The following is a 24116-nucleotide window of genomic DNA, read 5'->3' as shown; positions in this document are numbered from 1 at the left end:
GAAGGGACTTGGGGGGATATTTTGGGGGGATAGGGCTCCAAGTGACACCTCCCTGAATGTCTGTTTAAATCACTTGGTGGTGGCAGCAATACAGTCCAAGGACAAGGAAAGGAATTTGTGCCTTGGGGAAGTTTTTAACCTAAGCTGATGGAATATAAGCTTAGGGGGTCTTTCATGCCCACATCTGTAACCCAGAGTTCAGAGTGGGGAGGAAACCCTGACAGGGGGTGATATCCATTGGAAAAAAATAGCAAGAGAAGAGGGGGATTTTCATCTCCTGATATCTCCAGATCAGGACTGGCTGCCTTTCTGGAAGGCCTGTCTCAGCCAAACACAAGTTATTGAGCTCAGCGCAGGGTAAGTGAGGAAATTCTGTGGCTTTTGTTACATAGGGGCGCAGCCTGGATGATCCAATGGTCCCTTTTGGTCTTAAATCTAAGAATCTGTGAATGAAAAACATTGGGGTGTGAAGCAGAACAGTGGCAAATTAACTGGGTGGCAGCTCCTTGGGGTGGAAGTGAAGCAGTTGTTCTGGTGTGAGAGAATATAAACCCAGCTCTCCATTTGCAGTGGGAGCTCTTAGGGGATCAAATGATGGAAATCGACCCAATTTCCTGGTACAGGCAAATCTTTCGATGCTCATTACACTTTCACTATCACAGGATGCAGCTCATGGAGAAAGGAGAAGGGGAAAATCAAACGTCTGTCACGGAATTCATCCTCTTGGGGTTCGGGGATCTCCCTGAACTGCAGACCCTTCTCTTCCTGGTTTTCCTAGTGATCTACATTGCTACCATGGCTGGGAACATCCTCATCGTTGTGTTAGTTGTGACTGATCAGCACCTTCACAGCCCCATGTATTTCTTCCTGGGGAACTTGTCCTGCTTGGAGACCTGCTACACCTCCACCATCCTGCCCAGGGTGCTGGCCAGTCTCCTGACTGGGGACGGAACCATTTCTGTTCCCAGCTGCATCACACAGTTTCATTTCTTTGGTTCTCTGGTAACAACAGAGTGTTATCTCCTGGCAGCCATGTCTTATGATCGGTATTTAGCCATATGCAAACCGCTGCACTATGGAACCTGTATGAATGTCAGGCTGTGCATTCAGCTAGCAGCTGGGTCTTGGATTAGTGGATTTCTAATTTGTACAATAGTCACGTGTCTTATGTCACAGTTAATTTTCTGTGGTCCCAATGAAATTGACCATTTCTTTTGTGATTTTACCCCACTGATTCAACTCTCCTGCAATGACACAAGCCAGATCACACTGATTATTCATATATTTACCTTCCTAGATGCAGTTTCCCCTTTTCTACTAACCCTGACATCCTACATTTGTATCATTGTGACCATCCTGCGAATCCCATCCACCAGGAGGCAAAAGGCCTTTTCCACCTGCTCCTCTCACCTCATTGTGGTGGCACTTTTCTATGGGACCATAATGATTGTCTACATGCTACCGAAATCCGGCACCATGAGAGCTCTGAACAAAGTGTTCTCCCTCTTTTACACAGTCCTGAATCCCCTGGCCAATCCGCTCATCTACAGCCTGAGAAACAGAGAGGTCAAGGAGGCCCTGAGAAACGCTGTGAGGAGAGTTGTGACTCTTACAAAGAATCCAGACTAGTTGAATGAAATGAGGATCAGTCAGTCTGGGTTCTATTGTGAAAGAAGGAGGGTCTAAGTGAGCCCGGATACAGCAATGCAGTATACCAGAGATGTTTGTGCACACGCACACACACCCCTTTATCTCACACACCCACAAACACAAAAAAAGAGAGAGACAGATGGTTGGAATTTTGAAGTGGGGGGCAGAAGATTTTGACTTTTCATCAAAACAACTGAAACCTGAAAAATGGAAACGTTTTGCTTTTTGGCAACTGACATTTGAAAACCTTCAGATGGAAACTGTCAAAAAAATGCCATGCACTGTTGTTGTGATTGTGTTTATCCCCAGATGTTACAGAGACAAAATAGGTAAGGTAATATCTTTTAATGGACCATCTTCTACTGGTGAAAGACACAAACTTTCAAGCTTACTCAGAAGAGCTCTTCTTTAGGTCTGGGGAACATACTCAGAATGTCACAGCTAAATACAAGGTGGAACAGATTGTTTAGCATAAGTAGTTAGTACATATTGAAAGGGACTGATATCAAGTGAACACTTTATGAAAAACGTGTTCACATCAGGTGATTGGGTGTTTTTGTCTTTTATCATTTTTCAGTGAGTTCATTTGAGAGCGCAGTGATTGTCTGGTTTCACCCACATTATTGTTATTGGAACATTTAGTGCACGGGATGAAGTACACCATGTTATGATAGGCTTGTGTAGGATCCATAGATCTTGACAGGTGTGTTGTGGTGGGTGTTGATCACTGTAGCAGTGGAGAAATGGCTACTGCTTTTGCAGCTGTTGCTCTGGCCGAGTCTGGCGTTGCTTTGAGTTGGTGGGTTCCGGTCTGTGGAGAGCTGGCTCTGCTGATGAGGTTGGAGAAATGAGGGGGTTGCTTGAAAGCCAGAAGTGCGGATTCAGGAAATATTTCTTTCAGGTTGTGATCCCCATCGAGTGTAGATTGCAATTTTTTAAATGGCACTTGTCACAAAATGATTGCTCTACATCTGATTTCTCAGTCCTCAGCCGGAAAGGAAACTGTAGCAGGGTGGTCACCCCGCTCATGCCCTGACGGGCTTAAAACAGACCTGGGAGAGGGCAGGGGTGGGGGAAAAGCTAGGCTGATTGGGAGAAGCAACATCAGGTGGGGCCATGCCCCAATCAGGCCACGGATGGCCCTATAAGAGGGCTGAGGGCCAGAGACTGAAAACACACTCTCTCTCTAGTTTCTGAGAGAGGAGGGCCTGGCTGCCTGGGAGCTGAGCAGCGTACCTGAGGTGGAGCAGTGCTGGGGAAGGGCAGAGGAAGCTGAGGAGCTCCAGCCTAGCAAAACCTCAGGCTGCAGGCCTAGTTAAGGGCCCACAAAGGGCACTAGCAGGGTACCTGAAGTGGAGCAGTGCTGGGGAAGGGCAGAGGGAGCTGGGAAGCTCCAGCCTAGCAAAGCCCCAGGCTCAAGCCTTACTAAAGGCCAGGAAAGGTACTGGGGCTACAGAAGTGTAGCCTGGGAATAGGCAGCGGCAGCTGGTCCAACACCCCTTGCTGATGATGAGTGATTTACAGCCTGCAGTTTGCCCTAGTGAGCAGGGGCTAGATGATGACTGGCAGTAGCCACTGAGGCAAGATGGGGATAGAGGGTTGGGGGTTCCCCTGGGTGGGGAGACCCAAATTGTGGGGTATTGCTGGGGCGGAACCCCAGGATAAAGGGCACTGGGGTCCGGGAGGGACACGGGGCCAGCGGCAGGTGAGACACTGGCCTGCAGAGGGCGCTCCGGGCTGGAAAGAGTTAATTCCCTAGACAACCATCAGGAGGCACCGCAGCGGTGAGTCGTCACCCCGCCACAAGTGGTGGAGAATGCGGGCATAGGCAGTCCACCCCGATACAAGGGGCAGGGCAAGGACTGTGGGACTATTGCCCAAATCCAAGCGTTGAGGAACGGAAGGTGGAGATAATGACGGTGGACTTTTATTGGACGACCTGGATGGCCCAGCTTGCTGAGCAGCAGAGGGGGTTGTTCCAGCTGCTGCTGGGATGGACACCCGGACCATATGGGAGACCAGGCACCAAGGGTGGGAGGCCAGGGCCTGGATCTCAGAACTGTTTCACCTGTGGGCAACCGGGACACTACAAGAAGGAGTATCTCTACTGGGATGGAGCAAGGAGGCCCCACGCAGAAAATGCACCCCTGTGAGGGTAACAGGGGGGCCACTAACTTGTTGGGCCTGTAAGGATCCCAGGCACATAAGGAGGGAGTGCCCTCAGGGGACTTGCAGGGCCCTGACTAGCCCTGAAGTAAGGACTAAGCCACAAACAGACTGTGGGAGGGCCGTGGCAAAAGGAAGTCACAGGAGGTGCTTCCACTGCCACACCAAGGGCCATTTAAAAAGGAACTGCTCCCTTAGAAAAAGGGGGAGTGCCGACCAAGGGGCCCAGTCTGAGCCTGACCAGGCTGGAGGGACAGGGAAGGCTGGAGCCCCAAACAAGGACCGGTCAGGGGCAAAGAGGCCCCTGACAAACCAGGGAACCCACATGGGAGCCAGGAAGGCTACGGTGGGAACCCAAGTAGGGAGGGAAACGCACGTGGGAGTCAGCAGGCTACAGTGGGCACCCAAACCCTTCAAGAGGGAAGCAGGTTGCTCCAGACAGTGGAGAGCCTGTGACAGGAGAGGGATTCCCTGCGGGCCCAGCTGCAAGGGAAGCTGGGGTAATAGGGAGTCGTCCCCCACCCCCGTTAGCTTTCTTAAGGGGGAGGGTGTGTAGCGGGGTGATCATTCCACTCATGCCCTAAAGGGCTACAAACAGCCCTGGGAGAGGGCTGTGGAGGAGAAATGCTAGGCTGATTGGGGGAAGCAACCTCAAGTGGGGCCATGCTCCAATCAGGCCACGGAAGGCCCTATAAGAGGGCTGAGGGCCAGAAACTGAAACAGACACTCTCTCTCCAGCTTCTGAGAGAGGAGGACCTGGCTGCCTGGGTGCTGAGCAGGGTACCTGAGGTGGAGCAGTGCTGGGGAAGGGCAGAGGGAGCTGGGGAGCTCCAGCCTAGCAAAATCCCAGGCTCAGGCCTTGCTAAAGGCCAGGAAAGGTACTGGTGCTACAAAAGTGTAGCCTGGGAATAGGCAGCAGCAGCTGGTCCAACCCCCCTAGTGAGCAGGGGCTAGATGATGACTGGCAGTAGCCACTGAGGCAAGATGGGGATAGAGGGTTGGGGGTTCCCCTGGGTGGGAAGACCCAGATTGTGGGGTACTGCTGGGGCGGAACCCCAGGGTAAAGGGCACTGGGGTCCGGGAGGGACACGGGGCCAGCGGCAGGTGAGACACCGGCCTGCAGAGGGCACTCCGGGCTGGAAAGAACTAATTCCTGAGACAACCAGCAGGTGGTGCCGCAGCGGTTAGTTGTCGCCCCGCCACAGAAACCTGCACAACCCTGTCCAAAGGTGAGCCTGGGAACGTAAATTCATAACTCTGCTAGACACTAAAAGGCATGGACTGAACAGAGACACTAGCTTTATGGCTTATTACTACAAACTATAGCCAACAAACACACCCAAAAAACACAATCTAAGCTTAATATACTAAATAGATTGGATATGAATAGCAGATTCTCACCCTTAGGCCCTGTCTACACTGGAAAGTTTCTGTTCAGTAATGCAGCTTTCTGCGGTGTAACTCCCGAGGTGTACACACTGACAAGCCACTTAGTGCACAGAAACTGCGCAGTTGTAGCACTTTAAAAAAAACACCCCGATGAGAGGCGTAGAGCTTTCTGCACCGGGGCTACGGTGCTGTGGTGCCAGTGTAGACACCGTGACGATTACAGTGCTGTGATTGGCCTCCGGTAGGTGTCCCACAATACCAGTTCTCACCTCTCTGGTCATCCATTTGAACTCTACTGACCTGCCCTCAGGTGACCAACAGTCAGCCCCACCCCATAAATTCCTTTGGAAATTTGAAAGTTCCCTTCCTGTTTGCTCGGTGATCCGTTCAGTGGTCTCAGTGCATCTTTCCAGGTGACCATGCCTGCTCCAAGCACCAGGTGATCCTCCACTTGGAGCAATGCCAAGCTACTGGACCTCATCGGCATTTGGGGAGAGGAGGCTGTGCAGTCCCAGCTGCTCTCCAGCTGTAGGAATTATGATACCTACGGACAGATTTCTAGATGCATGATAGAAAAGGGCCATGACCGGGACACATTGCAATGCAGGGTCAAAGTGAAGGAGCTGCAGTATGCCTGCCACAAGGTGCGGGAGGCAAACCACCACTCTGGTGCTGCACCCACGAGCTGCTGGTTCTACCAAGAGCTAGATGTGATACTCGGTGGTGACCCCACCTCCACTGTGAAGGCCCCTGTGGATCCTTCATTGGCTCGTGTGCCAGTCAAGAGTGGACCAAGCCAGGAGGAGGAAATCTTGGACGAGGATGTGGAGGAGGAGGGGCAGGGGAACCCAGAGGCAGAGGATGAGTCGGAGGCCAGAGAAACATGCAGCCAGGAGCTCTTTTCTACCCCAGAGGAGCCTAGCCAGTCACAACTGTCGGAGCTTGGCGAAGCGCAAACAGGAGAGGAGGCCCCGGTAAGTGGATCTGATTTTGGGAATCGCTGAAGCGAGTTGTTGGGGGTAGGAGGGCAGTAGGGTTGCAGAAAGCAGGCTTGTCTCCCACCGCAAGCCTAGTCTGAGCCGCGGAACAGGCTGTTGATTGACTCCCTCACTTCACAGGAATCTCCCTCAGAGATCTCCAGGAAACTCTCGTGGAGATATTGGGCTATCCACTGCCACAGGTTCTTCGGCAGAGCTGCTTTGTTTCTTGCCCCATTAATGGTAACTTTCCCGCACCACTGTGCCATCATGGGGATGACCATTGCTGCACACAGGCGAGTCGCATAGGGGCCAGGGAGGAAGCCACAGGCTTGGAGAAGACCCTTCCTTGATTCCCTGCTCACCCTCAGCAGCGAGATATCTTCCATAATGATCACCTCCTGTGGAAAGTGTGGGGACAGGAATGATTATCAAGCCCCACCTACAGTGCTGGCTCTCGCCAAGAGCCACATACCCAGTGTAGAGCAGGGTCCAGGAAGAGTGATTTAACCTGTCCCTGCAGCTCACCATTTTGGGGGTCTTGTGGCTCATGTGTGCTTGCCTAGGGTCAGCCAGTTAGTGACAGGTGTGTGAGCACTGGCTATGTTTTAAAGCACTGAATCAGTCGGGGCGGGGGGGTGAGAGACCCTCCGGGCTCTGCCTGTGCGCCGGAGCGGAGGGCAAAATTACTTTTTTGTGCAGTGGGTAGTGGGACTCCACAGTGCTGGACTGTGAGGAGGGAGGAGTGTAGGGTGACCAGACGTCCCAAACAAGCAAATATCGGGACAGTCCCGATAAAATCGGGACGTCTGGTCACCCTACACTCCTCCCTCCTCACAGTCCAGCACTGTGGAGTCCCACTACCCACTGCACTCAACACCCATCCCTCTGCAGTTTGGTCCTGCTGAAGTACAGTACCCATTGCATTGTACTCCAAAGGAAAATGTTGGATGTGATCCCTGAACATACACAAATCTTTAGCCATCCTGGGACCCTTCCTCCTCCTGGGACCTTCCCTTACCCCCTCCCCCTCCCTGCTGATGTATTTTTTCGTTTGACTCTCTCCTCTGGTTGTTGTCTTTTAATAAAAGAATTGTGCTGGTTTTAAAGCAATCTTTATTCTAATAATTGAAAGCAAAAAGAGCACTGCAAAGCAACATACATTTATGTTAAACCCCCTTATTGCATCATGTGCACCAATCACCTCCTAGCATTACAAGCACTGCAATCCCGAGCATAGCAACAAATATTAGTGGCTTTCAGCTTTAAATTGCTGCCCAAAAGCATCCCTGATTCTTATGGCCCCACACTATGCCCCTCTAATAGCCCTGGTTTCTGGCTGTTCAAATTCAGCCTCCAGGTGCTGAGCCTCTGTGGTCCAGCCCTGAGTGAAGCTTTCACCCTTCCTTTACAAATATTATGAAGCATAGAGCACGCAGCTATAAGCATAGGAATGTTTCATTGAACGGGTCCAGCTTCCCATAGAGGCATCGCCAGTGGGCTTTTAAACGGCCAAAAGTACACTCAACAGTCATTCTGCACTTGCTCAGCCTGTTGTTGAGCTGCTCCTTGCTGCTGCCAAGTTGCCCCATGTATGGCTTCATAAGCCACGGCATTAAGGGGTAGGCGGGGTCTCCCAGGATCACAATGAGCATTTTGACCTCACCTACGGTGGTCTTCCGGTCCGGGAAGAAAGACCCAGCTTGCAGCTTCCTGAACAGGTCAGTGTTCCAAAAGATGCGTATGTCATGCACTTTTCCAGACCAACCTGCATTAATGTCTGTGAAATGCCCACAGTTATCCACAAGCACCTGGAGAACCATTGAGAATACCCCTTGTGATTAATGTACTCGGTGGCTAGGTGGTCTGGTGTCAGAATTGGAATATGTGTGCCATCTATTACCCCTCCGCAGTTAGGGAAGCCCATTTGTGCAAAGCCATCCACAATGTCACGCACGTTGCCCAGAGTCACGGTCTTTTGGAGCAGGATGCGATTAATGGCCCTGCACACTTCCATCAACACGAGACCCATGGTCGACTTTCCCACTCCAAACTGGTTAGCAACCAATCAGTAGCAGTTTGGAGTAGCCAGCTTCCACAGTGCAATCACCACCTGCTTCTCCAATGACAGAGCAGCTCTCATTCTCATGTCCTTGTGCAGGGCGAGCTCATCACACAGTCCCATGAATGCGGCTTTCCTCATCCAAAAGTTCTGCAGCCACTGCTCGTCATCCCATATGTGCACGACGATGTGATCCCACCACTCAGTGCTTGTTTCCCGAACCTAAAAGTGGCGTTCCACGGTGGTCAGCACCTCCGTGAATGCCACAAGCAATCATGTGTCGTAGCTACTACGTGTGGCGGGATCAATATTGCGCACCTTGTCATAAACATATAGCTAAGGGTAGCATAAAATCTCTCCTTTACCTGTAAAGGGTTAAGAAGCTCAGATAACCTAGTTGGCACCTGACCAAAAGGACCAATAAGGGGAGAAGATACTTTCAAATCTGTGGGGGAAGGTTGTTTTTTTGTCTCTTTGTGTGTTCTCTCCGGGTCAGCGAGGAACCAGGGCAGGGAAAATACATCTCCCTAAGCCATATCTGAACTAAGCATCCAATATTACAGAAATAGTAAGTAATAGCAAGGAAATGTGTTAGATTATCTTTTGTTTTAGCTTGTGGATTTTTCCTGTGCTAAGAGGGAGGTTTATCCCTGTTTTTGTAACTTTAAAGTTTTGCCTAGAAGGGAATGCTCTGTGTTTTGAATCTGATTACCCTGTAAATTACCTTCCATCCTGATTTTACAGAGCTGCTTCTTTTACTTTTTCTTTATAATAAAGTTCTGTTTTTTAAGAATCTGATTGGTTTTTAGTGTCCTAAAAACCCAAGGGTCTGGTCTGTGCTCACCTTAGTTACTCTCAAGCCTCCCCAGGAAAGGGGGTGAAGGGGCTTTGGGGGATATTTTGAGGAAACAGGAACTCCAAGTGGTTCTTTTCCTGAATCTTTGTCTAACTCACTTGATGGTGGCAGCAGTACTCATCCAAGAACAAGGAAGGACTTGTTCCTTGGGAAAGTTTTTAACCTAAGCTGGTAGAAATAAGCTTCAGGGGTCTTTCATGCGGGTCCCCATATCTGTTCCCTAGAGTTCAGAGTGGGGAGGGAACCCTGACGCACCTTTTGCCTTTGTAGTTTAAGGAATAATTCCACTGCCACTCGAGACGTGTTGGTCAGAGTGAGGAGCATACTGACCATACTGGTCAACAGTTCGGGATCCATCCAGGGATTTCTGGGATGCAAAGCAATGCATCAAAGGGCAATGGGACTGGACCCAGGATGCCCCACGACCCTCTCTGCCTTCCCACAAGTCTTAGCGGCAGAAGAGAAAGAGGTGTTCTGGGAGATAGCTGCCCAGAGTGCACCACTCCAAATACTGCTGCAAATGCCGCAAGTGTGAACACGCTATTGCGCAGGCAGTTGACAGTGTGAACACACAACTGTGGTTTCCCTTCAGTGCCAGTGTAGACGGGCCCTAAGAGATGATACAAGCAGGCTGCAGATTCTTAAGGGGCAAGCTGCACTTGCTTACAGTTTGGAATCCCTGGGTGTTCCATTCACAAGCTAAAAATCCCTTTTGCCTGGGTCCAGCACTTCCCCCAGTTCAGTCTTTGTTCCTCAGGTGTTTCCAGGTGTGTTGTTGTAGGGAGAGTGAGTCCCAGCATGATGTCATTTCCCCCATTTTATATCTTCTTCCCACTTGCTGGAAAGCTCTTTTGCTGTGACCTGGGTCAAACAGTTCCCATTGTGTAGTGATATTTATGAGAGGTTTCAATTGTACACAGTTCCTGGGGTAAGCCTTGTGCTTGTGTGCATTTCCTCAGTAAGCCATTAACACTGTTTGTCCTTTGTACTGTTGTACCTGAAATGCAGCTTTTGGGTGCTTTCAATCTCACGTTTTAGTAACACATACATAGCCAAACTTCATAACTTCACATACAACGATAGCACATACAATCCAACAAGATATTACTGTCTAGCAGATCAAGACTTTTAGAATGATACCTCACAAGGCACACTTTGTACAAAACATATCCTGGGGAATATTGGGGTGCCAGGATGTCACACCCTGCATACCCCAAACCCCTTCCTCCACAACTACTCACCATCCCCCAGGCCCATTCCTCAATAAAACCACTTCTTAAAACCTCCTACACCTCCATCCCCCAGCGTCCTCAAATCATTTCCGCCCCCCAAACCTCCCTCTGTCTTCACCCCAGCCCCCCCCCAATATCCCATCACCCTTACTCCCCCCTGGGCCCTTCTGCAGCCCCCAATACCCAGGTCCATCTACCCTACACATCAGCTAGAATGCCCCCAACTCCTGGCTGCAACAACCCCCCTCTCCCTTCTTCAGCTGCTCCTGTCCCCTGGGGCTCACCCCGGAATGCCACACAGGCCTCCTCACCCCTTTACCCTGGCACCAGCATCCCACCTTCACTGTGTGGGGGGCTGGGAACCTTTCCCCTCCTTAGCCCTACCATTGCTTGTCCCCTTGGGGTGGTCGGACGGCTCAGCCCCCACTCACTCAGAAGAGCCCCACAGCAAATCTATGGGTGATGAGAGCCAATGGGCCAGAGTGGGGAGCTGGGCCGAGCCCCACAGGACGCTGCTGTGGTGTGAGCCGGGGGCAGGCTGGCTCTCCAACCCCCCTTTTCCCTCGCTGGCGCATCATCTCTGCACCAGGCCGGGGTAGAGACTGCGAGAGCGGGGCCTGGCAGTTTTACTGAGCTCCCCCAAAGGAGATCTTCACCACCCCCCAGGGCACTGGCTCTAAGGGAGCAATCCCCGGCTGGCCTGCTCTGGCCTCTGCTGAGAAGGAGATCAGTCTAAAATGACCAGAATGGACTGATTGCACCTTAAAAGCTATGACTCTCCGAGCTCCCCTCCCCTCAGGAAGAATGGGTTAACAGGGAAGCATGACTCTTGCAGGGTGGAGAGAAGGTGGGTGGGGGGAATTGTGAGTCCAAGGATCCCTCTCTCTCCTGTCCCCTGCTCAGATGAGTAGAAAAGAGCACAGTGAAAACCACAGTGATCTCCTTGGGGCACAGACCATTCCTCTCCCCTCTCTGGAAACAGCCCAGGACTGAGCAGTACACCTACACGCTAGTAATAAACCATAAACCTTAAACATCGGCAAGAAGTCTACAGTGAGACAGAGATGGGGCTTGTTAAGAACCCCACATACAGAGCTGAACAAAGGAAGGCAGCCTGCAGTGTGCAACAGCAACTCGTATTGGTCCTACAAAGCCCATGAACAACGATACAGATTCTTGAGCACCAGCCCCCAGCTTCCGGTCCGTTCACTTACTATTTATCAGAGCTGGTGACAACTTTTCAGTAACAGCAAATTCCAAGAGAACATTGAATTTTGATTAAAGAATTTTTTCATGGAAAATGTCTCCTTCCCTCACAGATGTTGATTTTTTTTGCCAGAAAACTGAAAACACCGCAGCCAATTATTTTTCCAGTTTCCAGCTGAAAGTTTTTATATTCCGCCTGCCAAAAAACAAGACATTTTCATTTTCCAGGTTTTCGTGTCTTTCATAATAACTCAAAATTTAGTGCCAGACCCTACCCACCCAACATATTTTCAAACATTTCTATTCTTTATAAATATGTATATGCACAAGCATGTCGTTCATACAGCACTTTTGTATCGGGGCCACTTGGCCCTGCTGCTTTGACAACAGAAACCTAATGGATTGAGCATCATTTAATTCAACTAATCTGGATTCTTTGTAAGGGCCATATATCTCCTCACAGCATTTATCAAAGCCTCTTTGAACTCTCTGTTTCTCAGGCTGTAGATGAGTGGATTGGCCAGGGGAGTCAGGACTGTGTAGCAGACAGAGAACACTTTGTTCAGGGCTCTCAGGGTGCCGGATTTCGGTACCATGTAGACAATCATTATGGTCCCATAGAAAAGTGCCACCACAATGAGGTGAGAGGAGCAGGTGGAAAAGGCTTTTTGCCTCCCCCTGGTGGACGGGATTCGCAGGATGGTCACAATGATACACACGTAGGATGTCAGGGTTAATAGAAAAGGGGAAACTACATCTAGAAAGGAAAATATATAAATAACTGGTATGATCTGGCTGGTGTCGCTGCAGGAGAGTTGAATCAGTACGGTGAAATCACAAAAGAAATGGTCAATTTCATTAGGGCCGCAGAAAATTAACTGTGGCATAAGAGACATGAATAGTGTACAAGCTAGAAATCCACTTATCCAAGACCCAGCTGCTAGCTGGAGGCACAGCCGGCCATTCATAAGGGCTCCATAGTGCAGCGGTTTGCATATGGCTAAATACCGATCGTAGGACATCACTGTCAGGAGATAACACTCTGTAGTTGCCAGAGAACCAAATAAAACCAATTGTGTGATGCAGCCCTCCACAGAAATGGTTCTGTCCCCAGTCAGGAGACTGACCAGCAGCCTGGGCAGGATGGTGGAGGTGTAGCAGGTCTCCAAGCAGGACAAGTTCCCCAGGAAGAAGTACATGGGGGTGTGAAGGTGCTGATCAGTCACAACTAGCGCAACGATGAGGATGTTCCCAGCCATGGTCGCAATGTAGATCACTAGGAAAACCAGGAAGAGAAGCATCTGCAGCTCAGGGAGATCCCCAAACCCCAGGAGGATGAATTCCGTGATGAACGTTTGATTTTCCCCTTCTCCTTTCTCCATGAGCTGCATCCTGTGACAGTGAAAAAGTAATTAGCATCAAAAGCTTTGCCTGTACCAGGAAATTGGGTCGATGAAAGAGCCCTTTGGTAACCAGTTGTTTCTCCTCACGAAGGTGCTGAGACCTCTACTCAAGTCACTTCTCCCTGACACACCGAACAGACCCAGCTCTTTAAGCCTCCCACTGGAAGGTATTTCCTCCAGCCTGCAGATCGGTTTTGTGGCTTTTTTCTGCACCATCCAAAATCTTTCAATGTCTGTTTTACACCGTGTCCCCAGCCCTGCACATGGTATTCCAGTGTCGGAGTCACCAGGGCTGTCTGCAGAGGTCAAATCCCCTCCCTGCTCCCGTTCTCTGCTCCCCTGTTTATACAGCCAAGGACGGCGTCAGTCCGTGCCCCACCCCACCGCACTGGGAGCTGATGTTGGGTTTCTCGCCCTCTGTAGCCCCTACCCGTGCTGTGATGGGGGCCAGGGTCACAAACACGAGTTGACCCCCGGGAAGGGCAGGAGGGAGGTGGCGCCATGGCAGTGCCTGCTGACCCACAGCACAGACGGGAGTGGGGAGTGACGCTGACCCACAGCACAGACGGGAAAGTGACTCTGCCCCCGGCCGTGACCAGGGCACAAATCAAACCACCCTCAGGGCAGACGCACATGCAGACTCCTCTCGTTCATAGAGCAGTAGTGACTGGTCCAGACACACTGAAACTGCTGATAACGAATGACCAGCTCTTACTGTTAACTATGAATTACTGGCAGTCAATCACTGATTGTTGTGTTGTGGCAGTGCCAGGGGATCGGGTCCTTACTGCGCTGGGTGCTGTGTAAACACCCAACAATTCCCACCGGCTAGACGGCTCGAGGGCACTGGGTGGAACTGCAGGCAGAGTCTGTGCCATATCCCAGCTGCCACAGGGACCCCCTATCTCAGCCCTGCCCAATGCTCTCTCACTGCAGCGGTACCAGGGCCTGGGGTGGGAGATACAGGGGGAGAATGGAAAGTCTGCCTCTGCCCGGTACTCACCCGCCCCCGTTACTGCAGTGTCCAAGCTCCTCACAATCTTTAATGTGATCATCTTCACACCACTCCTGTGACATAACATTAGGAGCCTCGATGCTTCGGAAAATCCCACTAGGTGCCTAAATACCTTTCAAAATATGATCCAAAGTGACTTACCGAAGGTTGCCCAGAAAGGCTGCGGCTGAACAGAGAAGAGACCCCAGGTCTCCTGTCACAGCCTGGAGCCCTAATCGCCATGGGACCCGCGCTCTGGAGAAAATGAAGATAGAGCTGTCAGTGCTCGGGCAAAGGCTGTGACACAGACATGGGTTGCTGCTTCCTGATCTCTAAGGATTCCAGTCTCCATTCTGTGCATTTCTAACATACACCCCTTTCCTGGGGGGAGATCAGTAACACCCACAAAATGCTGACAGCCTCTCTGCTCCCACGGAAAGCCACGGAGGAGACACTCAGCAGGAGACACAAAACATCTCAGCACTGGGCTGGGAACGTGCATCAGAATCTGCCCCTCAGGAAAGGGTGGAGGGGCAGCTGAGAGGCATCTAAGAGAACCTGAGGAGCAGGGTCCCTGAGCAAACAGTGAGCTGTTGGGGTGGCAGAGGGGGACAGCCAGCCAGAGAGCAGGAGGGTGCGGGGAGCACAGACAGAGGGATGTGTAAGGGCAGAGATGAGAGCTGGGTTTCCTTTCTGATCCATCAGTTTCTCTAACTGCAAACCACAAAGCAACCAACTCTGAAGTCCTTCCTCCGGCAGAGCTCCCAGCATGTGAGGACACTGCCCGAGGGGGTGTCTCAGACCAAGGGCTGCATAGGCGTAAGGACCTGAAGATCTGTCCCAAGGCTAGTGACACTCACCTCCAATCCTCAGCATGCAGCAGCGTGCTCTCCATGGCCAGGGACTGGGGCTGGTGTCAGTCAGCCTTCGTGTCTCAGTTCCTGGGCAGGCCGCTGCCTGTGGTTGCTGAGACGGGCGCCTCCCGCTGCCCAGGGTGATTGCTGGCATCACACACACAGACCCTTAGCGCCTCCTGGTCTGGCTTCTTGCTGGGTTTATGAGCGAAAACAGCAACCCCCTTGGGCCTTCCCAGTGCTATTGGGATCTCGCTTGGGACTGCTGCCGGCGATGCTCTGGGTTCCCTCCAGAGGGGAGTTGTTGCTTTGTTACTTGTTTAAAAAGTGCAACATCATAAAAACGGCCATATGGGATCAGACCAAAGCTCCATCTAGCTCAGTGTCCTGTCATCCAACAGTGGCTGGTGCCAAGTGCTTCAGAGGGAATGAACAGAACAGGGCAGTTGTTCCGTGATCCATCACCTGTCATCCAGTCCCAGCTCCTGGCAGTCAGAAGTTCAGGGACACCCACAGCATGAAATAGGGGTCACCAAATGAAATTAATAGGCAGCAGGTTTAAAACAAATACAAGGAAGTTCTTCTTCACGCAGTGCACAGTCAACTTGTGGAACTCCTTACCTGAGGAGGTTGTGAAGGTTAGGACTATAACAGCGTTTAAAAGAGAATTGGATAAATTCATGGTGGTTAAGTCCATTAATGGCTATTAGCCAGGATGGGTAAGGAATGGTGTCCCTAGCCTCTGTTTGTGAGAGGATGGAGATGGATGGCAGGAGAGAGATCACTGGATCATTGCCTGTTAGGTTCTCTCCCTCTGGGGCACCTGGCATTGGCCACTCTTGGAAGACAGGATACTGGGCTAGATGGACCTTTGGTCTGACCTGGTATGGCCGTTCTTATGTTCTTATGTTATGTTACATATTTTAACAGTGTAACATCATAAGAACAGCCATATGGGGTCAGACCAAAGCTCCATCTAGCTCAGTGTCCTGTCATCCAACAGTGGCTGGTGCCAGGTGCTTCAGAGGGAATGAATAGAACAGGGCAGTTGTTCCGTGAATCATCCCCTGTCATCCAGTCCCAGCTCCTGGCAGTCAGAAGTTCAGGGACACCCACAGCATGGGGTTGTGTCCCTGACCCTCTTGGCTAATAGCCATTAATGAATCTATCCTCCATGAACTTATCTAGTCCTTATTTCAACCCTGCTTTACTTTTGGCCTTCACAACATCCCCTGGCAGGTTGACTGTGCGTTGTTTGTCTGCCTGGGGTCAGATGCCGGCTGGTCTCTGCAGCGTTACCCCAAGGAGGTAAAGTTCATGGGACCTGAAGGTTACAGGGGCTGCTCCTTGCTGGTTGCCCAGAGTGGGGAGAACCACCACTAGCTCCATGGTTTTGTGGCTTCCTCTGCACCAGCGGGTGGGCCAGGTGAGCTGTGGGATCCAATGCCGCAGTCTAGCCACAGTTCGGCAGCTTCACATTGTCCCCAATATGGGCCCTGCCTGGCTGGCCTAGAATGGACTGAACAGGGCCCCGTCCCCTCTGAAACTGGGGCTGGGAAGTCAGATGAACAATTGTTCTAGTGACAATTTTCCGAGCAACTCTGCTTGCTGTACAGTCACTGGGGCCAGCCAGCCGCCCCTGGTGTCCTTCTGAGGTCACCCCCATCACTTAGATTGACACTCGCTTCGGCTGGAGGGAGCTGGCCAGAGGAGGGTGGGGGGTGAGAGGCCCGGGCTGGAGGCAGCTGCCAGCGTATAAAATAAATATAAATTAAAAATCAATTAAAAGACTATAAAACAACATTTAAAAGCATAAAATAAAATAAAATAAAAACATAATGATATTTTTAAATTTTAAAAACCTCAGAAATTGAACACAAACAAAGGGACATGTGCAGCTCTCATCACACTTTAGGGGTGTCTGAGCACCCCATGCCCTGCCCCTCAAGGACACGTCTAGACAGCAGTCTCACCCAGGCCCTGCGGCCACCGCAGCCCGTATTATCAATGAACTGTGAGACCCTCCAGGCTAAGGGAGTTAGACACCGACATCCCATTAAAATCCCAGCCCTATTGAAAGTTAATGGAATACAGCCTTATTGTTTACGAGACAGGCTGGAAAGGTTGGGCTGTGTTGAAATTTGACTGGCTGATAGGATTTTTACCGGGGTTAACGAACGTGATGAGAGTGTCAATCCAAGTGATGACGGAGTGTCCGCAGAATGACACGGGGGAGGCTGGGTAGCTGAACTCAGAATCTCGCCCCACTGTCTTCTACAGCAGAATGGCTCAGATAATTGCCAGTGGAACCGTTTTCCATCTGACTTCATAGCACCAGTTTCAGAGGGGCTGAGGTTCTGCTTTGGGCTTTTAGTTCATTCTGAGCCAGCCAGAGGGTGCCAATAAGGCCCATACCAGGGACAGGGTGGAGCTGCCGCAGGGTGGCTGGATAAAAGTAAACTCCGAATCTCGCCCCACTGTCTTCTACAGCAGAATGGCTCAGATAATTGCCAGTGGAACCGTTTTCCATCTGACTTCATAGCACCAGTTTCAGAGGGGCTGAGGTTCTGCTTTGGGCTTTTAGTTCATTCTGAGCCAGCCAGAGGGTGCCAATAAGGCCCATACCAGGGACAGGGTGGAGCTGCCGCAGGGTGGCTGGATAAAAGTAAACTCCATCACTGTTACCATCTAGCAGCCTCCAGCTCCAGATCACAAGCAGCTCACTATTAACCTGTGTGGACCGGACATTAAGCAGGGAGCAGCTGTCATCAGAGATGGGGTGGGAGGATGCTCGATAGATGTGGACGCTCTCTCATACATCAGCAGCTGTTGCCATGTTCCGGGCGTCTCAGTGACATCTGTGGGGACGTTATGACATCCAGCTTCTGATGTAGCTCCAGATCTATAGAGCCGCGGTTACACCAACTCTGCTGTATGACCGTGAAACCTGGGCTCTGGGGCAGGCTGAGGAGTGACGGAGTGATGGTCTTTGATTCTCGTTGTCTCCGTCAGCTGCTCCATATCAAGTGGCAGGACAAAATCAGCAATGAGGATGTTTGTAGCCAAACCCAGCAACTGCCTCCATCAGCATCGGTTCAGTTCTGGCGGTTTTCTTGGTACAGACATATTGTAAGGATGGACGAACAACAAATGCCAAAGATCGGCAGTCACATGGTCACCGAAAGCTTCGGTGGCATGATAAACTCTCCAGTGGTGGACATAGGCTTGGTCTACACTTACCCCCCAAGTCGAAGTAAGGTACGCAAATTCAGCTACGTGAATAACGTAGCTGAATTCGACATACCTTACTTCGAACTTACCGCGGTTCAGACGCGGTCCACACGCGGCAGGCAGGCTCCCCGTCGACTCCGCGGTACTCTTCTCGTCTAGCTGGAGTACCGCAGTTGACGGCGAGCACTTCCTGGTTCGATTTATCGCGTCCACACCAGACGCGATAAATCGAACCCGGAACTTCGATCCCCAGCCGCCGAACTAGCGCGGCAGTGTAGACATACCCATAGACTAAACCTCCAGCCAGATGTCAGGGCCTAGCTAGGGATGGATCCGGGCCACCAGAACACGTCAGGGCCTAGCTAGGGATGGATCTAGACGGCCAGAGCACGTCAGGGCCTAGCTAGAGATGGATCTAGGCGGCCAGAGCACGTCAGGGCCTAGCTAGAGATGCATCTGGTTGGCCAGAGCACGTCAGGGCCTAGCTAAGGATGGAGCTAGGTGGCGCTCAATGCGCAAGGAATCTACATCCCCCCCTATGGGATTGTTGCCCTGATGCTCAAGTTGGTGGCTGGCTGACACTATTTCTAGCCACACCAAGGCTGGGTTACCTTGGGGAATTGCCTCCCTTCTCGGTGCCCAGTTGTCTCGCCTGTGAAATGGGGATGAGGACACTTGCCACCCTTTGCCACGTGCTTTGAGATCCACGGCTGGAAAGTGGTATGTAGGAGTTCAATCTGATCATTAAAGGGATTGAAGCTAATTTCCCATTTGCTTGGGCTCTTCACACGCATACGGCACGTGGGAACACAGGAGCTTTCCGTGGGGATTAGGATGCCAACTGCAACCGCTTTGCTGTAACACTGTTTTAACAAATAACTCAGCATCAGCTCCCCTCTGCAGGGAACCCAGAGCATCGCCGGCAGCAGTCCCCAGCGAGATCCCACCGGCAGCGGCAAGGCCCAAGGGGGTGGCTGCTTTCACTGATAAACCCGGCAAGAAGCCAGAGCAGGAGGCACTAAGGGTCTGTGTGATGCCAGCAATCACCCTGGCCAGCGAGAGGCGCCCGTCCCAGCTAGGGTGACCAGATGTCCCAATTTTATAGGGACAGTCTCGATTTTGGGGTCTTTTTCTTATATAGGCTCCTATTACCCCCCACCCCGTCCGGATTTTTCACATTTGCTGTCTGGACACTCTAGTCCCAGCAGCCACAGACATGGGCCTGCCCAGGAACTGAGACACGAAGGCTGACTGACACCAGCCCCATTGCCTGGCCATGGAGAGGACGCTGCTGCATGCTGAGGATTAGAGGTGAGTGTCACTAGCCTCGGGGCAGATCTTCAGGTCCTTACGCCTAACAGCCCTTGGTCTGAGACACCCCCTCGGCCAGTATCCTCATACCCTGGGAGCTCTGCCGGCGGAAGGACTTCAGAGTGGGTTGCTTTGAGGTTTGCAGCTAGAGACACTGATGGATCAGAAAGGAGACCCAGCTCTCATCTCAGCCCTTACACATCCCTCTGTCTGTGCTTCCCACTCCCTCCTGCTCTCTGGCTGGCTGTCCCCCTCTGTCTCCCTGACAGCTCATTGTTTGCTCAGGGACTCTGTCCCTCATGTTCTCAGCTGCCCCTCAACCTTTTCCTGGGGGGCAGATTCTGATACACCTTCCTGGCCCAGTGCTGAGATGCTTCATGAGCACCTCCTCCATGGCTTTCTGTGGGAGCGGAGAGACTATCAGCATTTCGTGGGTGGTACTGGGCTCCCCCCAGGAAAGGGGTGTATGTTAGAAATGCACTGCATGGAGACAAGAATCCTTACAGATCAGGAAGCAGCACTCCCTGTGTCTGTGTCACAACTTTTGCCTGAGCACTGACTGCTCTACCTTCATTTTCTCCAGAGCGTGGGGCTGATGCTGGTTAGGGCCCCAGCCTGTGACAGGAGACCTGGGGTTTCTTCTCTGCTCAGCTGCAGCCTTGCTGAGCGACCTTCGGTAAGTGACTTTGGATCATATTTTGAAAGGTATTTAGGCACCTAGTGGGATTTTCCGAAGCATCGAGGCTCCCAATATTAAGTCACAGGAGTGGTATGAAGAGCAACACATTAGAGATTGCGAGGAGCTTGGACACTGCAGTAACGGGGGCGGGTGAGTACCAGGCACAGGCAGACTTTCCATTCTCCCCCTGTATCTCCCACCCCAGGCCCTGATACCGCTGCAGTGAGAGAGCATCGGGCAGGGCTGAGATAGGGGGTCCCTGTGGCAGCTGGGATACAGCACAGACTCTGCCTGCAGTTCCACCCAGTGCCCTCGGGCCGTATAGCTGGTGGGAATTGTTACTAATTGTTGGGTGTTTACACAGCACCCAAAGCAGTAAGGACCCGATCCCCTGGCACTGCCACAACACAACAATCAGTGATTGACTGCCAGTAATTCATAGTTAACAGTAAGAGCTGGAAATTCATTATCAGCAGTTTCTGTGTGTCTGGACCAGTCACTACTGCACTATGAACGAGAGGAGTCTGCATGTGCGTCTGCCCTGAGGGTGGTTTGATTTGTGCCCTGGTCACGGCCGGGGGCAGAGTCACTTTCCCGTCTGTGCTGTGGGTCAGCGTCACTCCCTCATTGCAGGCATTGCCATGGCGCCACCTCCATCCTGCCCTGCCCGGGAGGCAGCTCGTGTGTGTGACCCTGGCCCCCATCACAGCACGGGTAGGGGCTACAGAGGGCGAGAAACCCAACATCAGCTCCCAGTGCGGTGGGCTGACGCCGTCCTTGGCTGTATAAACAGGGGAGCAGAGAACGGGAGCAGGGAGGGGATTTCACCTCTGCAGACAGCCCTGGCGACACCGACGCTGGAATACCATGTGCAGGGCTGGGGGCACGGTGTAAAACGGACATTGAAAGATTTTGGAGGGTGCAGAAAAAAGCCACACAAATGATGTGAGGGCTGGAGGAAATACCTTCCGGTGAGACACTTAAAGAGCTGAGTCTGTTCAGTGTATGAAGGAGAAGTGACTTAATTACAGCATCTCAGTATCTTCATGGGGAGAAAACCCTGGTTACCAAAGGGCTCTTTCATCACCCAGAGACAGGCCTAGCCAGAGCCAAGGGCTGGAAGCTGAAGCCAGGCACGTTTCATTGGGAAATAAAGTGCAGGTTTTGTTTATTTTTCCCAGTGAGGGTGATTATCCATTGGAAAAAACTGGCAAGAGAAGAGGGGGATTTGCATCTCCTGCTATCTCCAGATCAGGACTGGCTGCCTTTCTGGGAGGACTGTCTCAGCCAAACACAAGTTATTGAGCTCAGCACAGGGTAAGTGGGGAAATTCTGTGGCTTTTGTTACGTAGGGGCTCAGCCTGGATGATCCAATGGTCCCTTTTGGTCTTCAATCTAAGAATCTGTGAGTGAAAAACATTGGGGTGTGGGGCAGAGGAGTGGCAAATTAACTGGGTGGCAGTGCCCTGGAGTACAGCCAAATCTTTCGATGATCATTACACTTTCACTATCACAGGATGCAGCTCATGGAGAGAGGAAAAGAGGAAAATCAAACGGCCGTCATGGAATTCATCCTCTTGGCGTTTGGGGATCTCCCTGAACTGCAGACCCTTCTCTTCCTGGTTTTCCTAGTGATCTACATTGTGACCATGGCTGGGAACATCCTCATCGTTGTGCTAGTTGTGACTGATCAGCACCTTCACAGCCCCATGTATTTCTTCCTGGGGAACTTGTCCTGCTTGGAGACCTGCTACATCTCCACCATCCTGCCCAGGGTGCTCGCCAGTCTCCTGACTGGGGACAAGACCATTTCTGTTCCCAGCTGCATCACACAGTTTCATTTCTTTGGTTCTCTGGTAACAACAGAGTGTTATCTCCTGGCAGCCATGTCTTATGATCGGTATTTAGCCATATGCAAACCGCTGCACTATGGAACCTGTATGAATGTCAGGCTGTGCATTCAGCTAGCAGCTGGGTCTTGGATTAGTGGATTTCTAATTTGTACAATAGTTACATGTGTTATGTCACAGCTAATTTTCTGTGGCCCCAATGAAATTGACCATTTCTTTTGTGATTTTATCCCACTGATTCAACTCTCCTGCAGCAACACCAGCCAGATCACACCAGTTATTTATATATTTTCCTTCCTAGATGCAGTTTCCCCTTTTCTATTAACCCTGACATCCTACATTTGTATCATTGCGACCATCCTGCAAATCTCGTCCACCACCGGGAGGCAAAAGGCCTTTTCCACCTGCTCCTCTCACCTCATTGTGGTGGCACTTTTCTATGGGACCATAATGATTGTCTACATGGTACCGAAATCCGGCACCCTGAGAGCCCTGAACAAAGTGTTCTCCCTCTTTTACACAGTCCTGACGCCCCTGGCCAATCCGCTCATCTACAGCCTGAGAAACAGAGAGGTCAAGGAGGCTCTGATAAACACTGTGAGGAGAGCTGTGACTCTTACAAAGAATCCAAACTAGTTGAATGAAATGAGGATCAGTCAGTCTGGGTCCTATTGTGAAAGAAGGAGGGTCTAAGTGATCGTGAATACAGAAATGTAGTATACGAGAGATGTGTGTGCCCACCGACACCCCTTTTTCATACATATGTGGCCTGGCTGGTAAGGAACTCAGTTATGCATGGATATGTGACTTGCCCATGTGACTCCAAAACTCCATCTTGGAGCTGAATTCTGGATAGGAGAGAGGAGGGGGTCTCCACCCACAAGAGAAAGTCTATTTAAGCCCCTGGAAGACCCCTCCATTTTGTCTTCAGCTTGCTCAAGAGATAGCCTCTCCACCCCAAAGAATACCTGAAAGAAACTGGAACAAAGGATAGTAACCATAGGGGTGAGTGATTGCTGGACCCAAACTAGAAGGAGGCTAGTCTGTAAAAGAAGCTTACTGGAACATCTCTGAGGGTGAGATTTCATCTGTAATCACTTTCTTACTGTATTAGGCATAGATTTGTGTGTTTTATTTTATTTTGCTTGGTAATTCACTTTGTTCTGTCTGTTATTACTTGGAACCACTTAAATCCTACTTTTTTGTATTTAATAAAATCACTTTTTACTTATTAATTAACCTAGAGTATGTATTAATACCTGGGGGTGGGGGGGCAAACGGCTGTGCATATCTCTCTATCAGTGCTATAGAGGGCGAACAATTTATGAGTTTACCATGTATAAGCTTTATACAGAGTAAAACGGATTTATTTGTGGTTTGGACCCCATTGGGAGCTGGGTATGTGAGTGTTGGAGACAGGAACACTTCTTAGGGCTTGGCTACACTGGCACTTTACAGCACTGCAACTTTCTCACTCAGGGGTGTGAAAAAACACCCCCCTGAGTGCAGCAAGTTACAGCGCTGTAAAGGGCCAGTGTAAACAGTGCCCCAGCGCTGTAAGCTAATCCCCTCATGGAGGTGGAGTACCTGCAGCACTAGGAGAACTCTCTCCCAGCGCTGGCACGTGACCACACTCGCACTTCAAAGCACTGCCTGAAGTGTTTAGGGTACGTGGTTCAGAGCTAGGTCTGTGTTTGCAGCAGGCAAGCATGTCTGGCTCAAACAAGGCAAGATTCTGGAGTCCCAAGCTGTCAGGGGAAATGGGTTAGAAGTAGTCTCAGCACATCCTTTGGCAGTTCCCAAGGGGTTTTCTGTGATCCAACCCATCACAATATATATATATACACATACACACACGCACACGCACACACAATAAGAGAGAGACAGATTATTGGAATTTTGCAGGGGGCAGGGAGGGGAGAGAAGATTTTGACATTTTATCAAAACAACTGAAATCTTAAAAATCAAAACGTTTTGCTTTTTGGCAAGTGACAACTGAAAACCTTCAGATGGAAACTGTCAAAAAAATGCCATGCACTGTTGTTGTGATTGTGTTTATCCCCAGATGTTACAGAGACAAGACAGGTGAAGTAATATCTTTTATTGGACCATCTTCTACTGGTGAAAGACACAAGCTTTCAAACTTATACAGAAGCGCTCTTGTTCAGGTCTGGGAAACACTCAGAGTGTCACAGCTAAATACAAGGTGGAACAGATTGTTTAGATTAAGTAGTTAGAACATATTGAAAGGGCCTG

At 50.9% G+C, this 24116-nt stretch overlaps 2 protein-coding genes across 2 annotated transcripts; one reads left to right on the top strand and one right to left on the bottom strand.

The window, feature by feature from the left end:
• Positions 1 to 663: 663 nt before the first annotated feature.
• LOC135886040 (uncharacterized) lies at positions 664 to 22496 on the top strand. The gene is made up of 6 exons (XM_065413931.1): positions 664 to 1599; positions 4555 to 4694; positions 5813 to 6179; positions 17802 to 18042; positions 19983 to 20007; positions 21527 to 22496. Exons 1-6 carry the CDS (start codon positions 664 to 666, stop codon positions 22494 to 22496), a joined length of 2679 nt encoding a protein of 892 aa, XP_065270003.1.
• On the bottom strand, positions 11961 to 12972 carry LOC135886715 (olfactory receptor 11A1-like). Its single transcript, XM_065414497.1, has one exon. The coding sequence runs from the start codon at positions 12927 to 12929 to the stop codon at positions 11961 to 11963; it is 969 nt and encodes a 322-aa protein (XP_065270569.1). The 5' UTR covers positions 12930 to 12972.
• Positions 22497 to 24116: the final 1620 nt, after the last annotated feature.

The sequence above is a fragment of the Emys orbicularis genome, chromosome 12 (genome assembly GCF_028017835.1).
Source record: "Emys orbicularis isolate rEmyOrb1 chromosome 12, rEmyOrb1.hap1, whole genome shotgun sequence".
Lineage (NCBI taxonomy): Eukaryota > Metazoa > Chordata > Testudines > Emydidae > Emys > Emys orbicularis.
This window is presented reverse-complemented; position numbering and strand designations above follow the sequence as displayed.